This window comes from Empidonax traillii, unplaced genomic scaffold (assembly GCF_003031625.1).
Source record: "Empidonax traillii isolate 1590-97213 ecotype Southwest subspecies unplaced genomic scaffold, ASM303162v1 scaffold1149:size320058, whole genome shotgun sequence".
Classification (NCBI taxonomy): domain Eukaryota; kingdom Metazoa; phylum Chordata; class Aves; order Passeriformes; family Tyrannidae; genus Empidonax; species Empidonax traillii.
The window spans coordinates 114,943-122,612 of NW_020956342.1; the positions used below are offsets into that span (position 1 = coordinate 114,943).

The 7,670-nt window shown below is 56.7% G+C and overlaps 1 protein-coding gene across 3 annotated transcripts in view; it reads right to left on the reverse strand.

Moving 5' to 3' along the window:
* Positions 1 to 6,716, reverse strand: part of PLEKHM2 (pleckstrin homology and RUN domain containing M2) — a 27,966-nt gene extending 21,250 nt beyond the window's left edge. For 2 of the 3 annotated variants that reach the window (XM_027905366.1, XM_027905365.1), the window contains exon 1: positions 6,428 to 6,716. In XM_027905366.1, coding sequence (XP_027761167.1) covers positions 6,428 to 6,487 — 60 coding nt within the window. In that variant the 5' untranslated portion in view covers positions 6,488 to 6,716. The remainder of the gene's footprint in view (positions 1 to 6,427) is intronic. The other variant, XM_027905363.1, reaches the window with a different exon arrangement.
* Positions 6,717 to 7,670: the final 954 nt, after the last annotated feature.

Consider the following 7,670-nt stretch of genomic DNA (forward strand, 5'->3'; position numbering starts at 1 on the left):
AACAGAACCCAGAGAATGGGACAGAACCCACTCCAGGGAATGGGACAGAACCCACTCCAGGGAACGGGACAGAACCCACTCCAGGGGACGGGACAGAACCCAGGGAATGGGACAGAACCTGCTCCAGGGAATGGGACAGAACCCACTCCAGGGAATGGGACAGAACCTGCTCCAGGGAATGGGACAGAACCCACTCCAGGGAATGGGACAGAACCCACTCCAGGGAATGGGACAGAACCCACTCCAGGGAACGGTCACAACAGCCCAAACACTTGAGTTAAACACTTGAGAGAACCCCGAGCAGACGGATGTTTGTCCAAAGGGAACAGAGATCTGGCTGGCACGGGGGGAAATAATCACACCTCGTCCCCACAGAGGAGGAGGAGAAGGATTTAATTGCTGTTTATCAATCACGAGTTGATTTTTGGCAGTCACACCCCACCCTGCACTGGCACACACGAGGCCATGTCTTGGTCTGTTTTATAACCTATTGACTGCAGGGGTTCTCAGCCAGTGTGAAGCTTTCCAGGCCCATCTGCAGAGCTCAAGTGTCGCAACCAATGCTAACAAACCATGGGAGAGGTGTGTGCTGGGAAGCCTGTTCCCAAATCTAATCATCCTTGTGGTGCTCCTTTGAAATGTCTCCAGGAATTCTAAAAACTTATTAAAATGATGAAATAGTCTCCTGACCTGTTCAGGACTGGCCACAACCCAACTGAGTCTCTATCTCCCCCCTCACAAATCTGCCCCACAGATGTTTCACCAGCAGCTTTTTCCAACACCAAGTTCATTTCCCTAGTTCTGCTTGGTATTTCCCTGGCAGGACAGACATGGAGACAGAACAACAAACACCCCTTGCATTCCTCAGCTCCTCAAGCAGGATGGGAAAGGGGAGAGGCACTTCAAAACTCCCATTCTCACCCACAGCACATGGACTGGCGAGGGGTTTTTCCCAGCTGGAAGAGCTGAGCACCCTCAGGAGCAAGTCTGGACTTTGTCCCAAGCATTGGCAGCTCAGCACCAAGGGAAGAGGCGGTGGGAAATGACAGGACAGACACCTGCTCACACCTGCTCAGGGGTCCAGACATTCAATGGCAAATGGATAAAGAGGAGCCTGAATTCTTGTGCCTGGAAAACTCCCAGGTTCGGTGTCAAGGCAGGGCTGTTATTCCCTCTCATACACTTCTTTGACACAAAGGCCTGAAACTCCAGCTCTTGCAGGGCCTTTTGTGGGCCACATATGTGATCTGACTCAACATTCCTTACACGCAGCTTCCAAACCAGCACCAGCTTCCCATCCTGGACTGGGGCTTTTTCCTGATGACATCCACCAGCATCAGCACCTGGAAGGTACCACGAGTGACTCTGGAGCAGCCAGGAGAGAAATGGTGATGGGCAGAGACAGGAGGCTGACACAGGTAAAGCTGAAACCCTCAGCAAAGCTGCTCCATGCTGGAAACGCTGAGCTTTGAAGCCTTCCCAGTCCAGAGCCAGCAGGGTTGTCACCTCGAGGGACACGCACACTCCTCAGCTCCCCCACCCCCCAAGGCTTTTCTGGGGCTTCCCTCCATGATTTCTAAGCAGCAAAGCTTGCAGCAGGCTGGACCCACGTGTGGCTCAGCCAAGGACAGGGTTTTTTTCCAGTGAGGATACTTGCAAGTTGCAGGGAGAATCACATGGAGCAGAGCAGGGGATGGGCTGCTGCAGAACAGGATCCCTGCACTAGACAAAGGCACGTGGGAAGGTCACATGCTCAGCACAACAGAAAAAAAACAGATGTTATGGGAATAACAATCGAAGTTTGGTGGCAAACACAGCAAAGGTAAGGGGGGTGCTGCTCTCCCTCACATGCTGGGTATCCCCTGCTCTGAGTCCCTCCCAACCCACCACGTTCCTCCAGCCCGCGGTTATTTCAGTTCTTGGACTTCTCTTGGACCAGGTCACCAGATGTGGAAGAAGCTGAAACCACTCAGCAGCCACTGAAATTGCACAATCAGAGGTGGAGAGGCTGGGAGGCTTTGCTTCAGCTCCTCAGGAAAAGCCACAGCCAAAATTCCCACTCCTAAACCGACCGCTCCTCCCAGTGAAATGTTTTGTCTTAGAGGGAGGAGAACAAGTGGGATTTTTTTTCTGCCCTGAAGTTTATCACAGCCTTGTCCACCTGCAGCTCCAGAGTCGATCTGGGGGCTTACAGAAAGGCAAACACCAATTTAGGTACATGCAGAATCCAACCCCCTTGGAATTACAGATGACAAACCTCGTGTCATCACCAGAGCTCCGGTGGTTTGAGTGTGAGCAGCAGAGCGGCTCCTGGGTGGTCAGACAGGGAACTTTCCTGAACACTGGGATAAGGCAAGAGGAATTTCTAAGGAGAGAAACCTTGACATACTCAAGCAAACCAAGCTGTGCTGAGAACAGAACCACAGCACAACAGAGACAGAGCCCTTCAAGGGCCACCAAAACACAGCGTTGGAGCTGCACGTCTTCATGGACTTCCTAACAGCACCTGAGTGACCTCTGTGCCTTTGTGGATGATTCATGAGCTCCGTGAGGTCACTGCTCCCTTCACCCACAGGCTTCTGGCAGCTGGCAAACTTCACACAGGTGGCAAAGGGACACGCAGGAATACCCTGCCACGTGGTCCCCGCAGCAGCAGCGGATGTAGCCTGGAGAGACCCGAGCGAGAGGAAAGATCCTGGCAGAGATAAAACCCCTGTGGTCTTTGAGCCAGCAAGGTGCCCCTCAACAGGAGACTATCTGGCTGTTGTCACCTCTCCAGCATTGCTGCCTTTGTATCATGGCAGCTGGGCTAAATAAACCCAGACTGGCAGAGATGAGCACGTTCCCTACGGGATTTGAGGAGGGATGCTCCGCTCCAGCACTCCCTGCTCCTCTCCAGGACAGTGGGCACTAAGCCAGCCCCAAATCCACCCTCTCTCACCAGCAGAAGCAGAGAGGTCACAAGGCAGAGCTCAGCAGCATGGGAGACTGCAAAGGCATTTCAAAGGTACAGGCAGCAAAGGCTCAGCACTGACTCACTGTGAGGGCAGTGGAAATCTTCCCAAAGCCATGCAGAGCCAGAGCTTTTGGCAAGAACTCCTGCAACATCAGCAAAAGGCACTGCTCCACCTGATTGACATGCACCAAAGATCAGCTGCTCCAGAGTTCATGGGAATGTGTGTCCTTCCCAGCCAGCAGGACGGCCCGAAAACCACAGAGGAGCCCCAAAATCTTGGATTCTGATCTGTTTCCTGATTTTACATTCAGCTCCTGGAGTTGCCAACCATAGCACTGCTTAAGGACTTTGAATTTTCAGCGCCAAATCCCAGGTGGGACAGCAATGAACCTCTGCTGAACTCACTGCAATGTCCAGGGAAACCCAACAGGAGAACACAATCCACCTACACTACCAGCTCCAGGGACCTGTGACAGCTCCTGGCTACCAGGAGCTGGTTGGACAAGGATAGCTATGGAGCTGCTGGCGTGTTTGGTGTGCCAAGAATCCAACCAGGAGGCAGGTGTCATCCCACTGCTGTCACACACAGCAGCATCTCCCAGAAGGAAAAATTTACAGCTCCCAGGGAGGATACGGAGGACAGGCTGTAGATGGGAAAGTCAACACAGTGTTCCCAATTCCCTTGGATCTGTGGCTGGAATCAAAGCAGGGACCCAGTTCGTCAGTGCTGAGCTTTCCTAAACTGCCCTGAAGCCACCAAGAGTAGAAAGCTCTTGACAGCTTTCCAGCTGGAAGGCCAATTTTGTCTAAATTAGGTGTTTTGCCTCTCTCTTTGCAGTGGAGGCCTGGTGTCACACCTCTGAAGTCCACGGCAGAGCTACCACTGATCCCCCACTGGCAGCTGGGAACCACACAGGGAAACCCACAGGCTGGAATTACCCAAAATTATGGCCAGGTACAGTCCCAGCTCAGGCACCAAAGCCTGCCCAGGGCTGTGCTGCTGCTCCTTGCCTTCCCCATCCCAGGCATGGGGAAGCTGCCGAGCACTGGGCTGGTTTTCCCTGGGTAACTCCATGAAAATAAGGCACATCCAAACCCTCTGGTCCACAACTCGCACCTGCACAGGTGGTGAAAGCAAGGAGTGAGAGCTCACACAGCAGGGAAGCTTTCGAAATCAGGGGAGAGATGCTTGGAAAACTCCTCCAAGCCCCATGACGCAATTCCAGAGCCAAGGAGTTACCCAAGAGGAGGAGGAGGAAGGAGAGCAGGATTTCCCAGCACAAAGCCAGCTGCTCTCCTAACCTACTACTTTACTCTTCCCACTAATAGGGAAAAAGAATTATCAGGGATTTGAGGCTGAAGTTGGAGAGGGAAGTACCAGGAAAAATTAGCAGCTCCGTAGCAATTTCCCTGAGGAAGGAGAACTGCATCCCAGGGGTATAAAGGAAGCTGGAATTTCACCATGGGCTGAATTTGGTTTCACTGGGACGGCACAAATTAGTCCATCAGCCTGAATTTTCACACAGGTTCTTACACTTCCCTGAGCTCTGCTCTGAACAAGAACCAAGAGGCAGGATTGAAAAATCCCAAAATTTTCACTGCTGGACCAAGGAAGGAGTTGGCAGGGATCTGGCAGGCCAAGGTTTGTTGGCAGAACTGGAGCTGAAGAGTCCTGCTCAATCACAATAATAACTACAATAAACACCATGTCAACTTTTTAGCATTTCCAACAGGGAACCTCCAAGGATTGTCTGAATGCAAACAAATTATGTCCAACAAATCCTGGGTGGGAAGTTGCATTCCTTACACATCCAGGGAAACTGAGGCAGGAGTGCTGTGACAGAGCTTGGAGCAGGCTGAACATCCACTGATTTCCACATACATACAAGATTATCCTTAATTTTGGAGGATAGAAAGGTGAGAGACCAGTGGTCAGGGTCATCCATGGAAGAAAAAGGCTGGGGGAGGTTTGCACATCCATCCTACATCCCAGAGGTGATGTCCAGCCATCCCTTTTTAAAAGGACTAGGAATTCACTCATAGTGGTCTTCCTAAGACAAGTTTTCATGGATTAATCCGCATCAGGACACACTGCAGAGCACAGGAAATCTCCTCTTCCATGAGGCAGAGGAAACCAAACAACTGGAGAAACAACAGTGAGTCCAGAATGCCTCTTTTCCCCCAAAACTTGGGATGAACACAAACATAACTCCCTTTGCCTCCTCACCACCAGGATGGGCGTTAAGGAACACTCTCATGGTCAGAGGAGCGAGGAGAAATGAGGGGCAGGGAGGAGGAGAAGCTGAGAGAAGGTATGAGGGCACACGTGTTCAGAGCCCTCAGTCTGAGGGCACAAAGGTATGAACAACACATTCCCTGTGTCCGTGGGGGGAAGGTTCCAGGTCCTGCCCCTCCAACCTGAATAAGCCTGGCTGGAGGGAGGACCTCTAGAAAGATGGTTTTAGGCTGGACTCATTCGCATTACCCCTGAGAACAGTCCCAGGAAAAGGGAACACCCCCAGTCCTGACCACAGGAGACAGAAACTCTTTGAAAGGGGGGAACTCCAGGTGGGAGAATCCCATTATATCCCACCCAGCTGAGATGGAGGGTCCTGGGTGTGATGCTTTGGCAGGGGAAGGGCTGCCTCCAACCTCACACCCCCAACACAGGGGGCTCCAGGGACACCCCAAATTCGCCCAGAAGAAGCCCTAAAGGTGTCTCTGCCTCTGACACAGGCTATGCTGGGTGTCCTTGACCCCACAGTCCCTCAGTGTCCCTGCAGTGTTCCCAGCCCCCTACCTTGAGTGTAGGGGGTCCCTAAGGACAGTCCCCCAGCCCCACACCTCAGGCAGTGGGGTCCACAGGGACTGTCCTTTAGCTGCACAACCATGGCAGTGATGTGTGTCTGGGGAGTCCTCAGGAGTGTCCCCCAGCCCCAAACCTCTGGTAGATGCAGTCCCCAGGGGAACCCAGGGCACAGGGGTGTCCCCAGGGCTGTGCCAGGCCCTATTCCTGGGCAGACAGGGGTCCCCAGGGCTGTCCTAGGGCTGTCCCCAGGCCCACAGCACAGGCAGAGGGGGGTCCCAAGGCCCACAGCCCCAGCAAAGCTGGGGCAGGGAGCCCCCAGGGCTGTCCTACGGCTGTCCTCACCCCCGCATCCCCCGCACAGGGGTGTCCCCAGGGCTGTCCCCGGGCCTATACATCGGTCCCCAGGGCTGTCCCACGGCTGTCTCCAACCCCACCGCTCCAGCGCAGGAGTGTCCCCAGGGCCGTCCCCAACCCCAGCACAGGGGGGTCCCCACCCCCACATCCCCAGCCCAGGTGTGTCCCCAGGGCCGTCCCCAACCCCAGCACAGGGGTGTCCCCAGGGCTGTCCTACGGCCGTCCCCAGTCCCGCAGCCCCAGCGGTCCCCAGGCCTCGTCCCCTCAGCGCCGGGGGTCGGAGTGTCCGCAGCCCCCGCCGCTCCCACCTTCTTGACGGAGAGGGAGATGTTCTCCAGGATGCGGTCCTTCACCTCCGCCGGCTCCATGGTGCCTCCGCCCGCCGCCGCCCGCCGCGCCCGCCCGGCGCAGGCCGAGCGCCGTCCCGCCCGCCGGGCCCGCTCCGTCCTGCCGGCTCCGTCGTGCCGGCTGCCCCGGCCGGCCCCGGGCTGGCGGCTCCGCGGCGCTCAGCGCGCCATGGCCGGGCGCGGGGGCGAGCGGGCCCCGCGGCAGCGGAGCCGAGCCGAGCGCGGAGCCGCCGCCGCTCCGCCGGGAACTGAGGTCACGGGGAGGGAGGGAGGGAGGGACGGAGAGAAGGAGGCAGCGAGCGGCGCTGCCGCCCCCGGGCCGGCAGCGGGACCGCCCCGCCGGTGCGAGGGGACCGGCCCAGCGGAGCCCAGCCTGGCCGAGCGGAGCTCAGCCCGGCCGAACCCAGCCTAGCCCGGCCCTGCTGAGGGAAGCTGAGCCGAGCCGAACCCGGCCGAGCCCTTGCGCGACCCAAATGGCGCCCGCGGGGCCCTTCAGGGGCGATGGCGGTGGGACCCTCGTGACCCCGTGAGGGGAGACGGCACCGAGCCCCTCGTGAGCCACGGAGGGGATTGAGGGGGACGAGGGGAGATGGCACTGGGTCCCCTATGAGCCCCTAAGGGAACACGAGGGGAGATGGCGTGGGAGGCGGTGATGGGATGTGAGGGGGAACGCGAGGGGAAATGGCACCGAGTCCCTCTTGAGCCAGCAACAGCGACATGAGAGGAGATGAGCGGGGACATGTTGAGGGAGATGGCGCTGGGGACCGTGAGGGGGAATGTGAGGGAAGATGGCACTGGGTCCCTCATGGCCCTGGGCTCTTTGAGGGGGACATGAGAGGACGTGGTGTTGGGGACAGTGAGGGCACGAAGGGAGATGGCACCAGGCCCCAGTGAGGGGACATTAAGGGAGATGGCATTGGGGACAGTGAGGGGACATTTGAGTCCATCATGGCCTTGACCTCAGTGAGGGGAGATGGCATTTGGGACCCTCATGACCCAGTGAGGGGACACGAGAGAAGATGACATTGGGTCCCTTAGAGCAAGGAGGGATGTGAGGGGGATTAGGGGAGATGGTGTTGGGTCCCTCACAGTCACCTGAGGGGACAGGAGGGGACAGCAGTGTTGTGTGCCTGCTGAGTGGATACACAGTGGGTTTGGGGACATCAGGTGAGGTGGCCACCAACTACCCAGCCCTCCTAGCCAG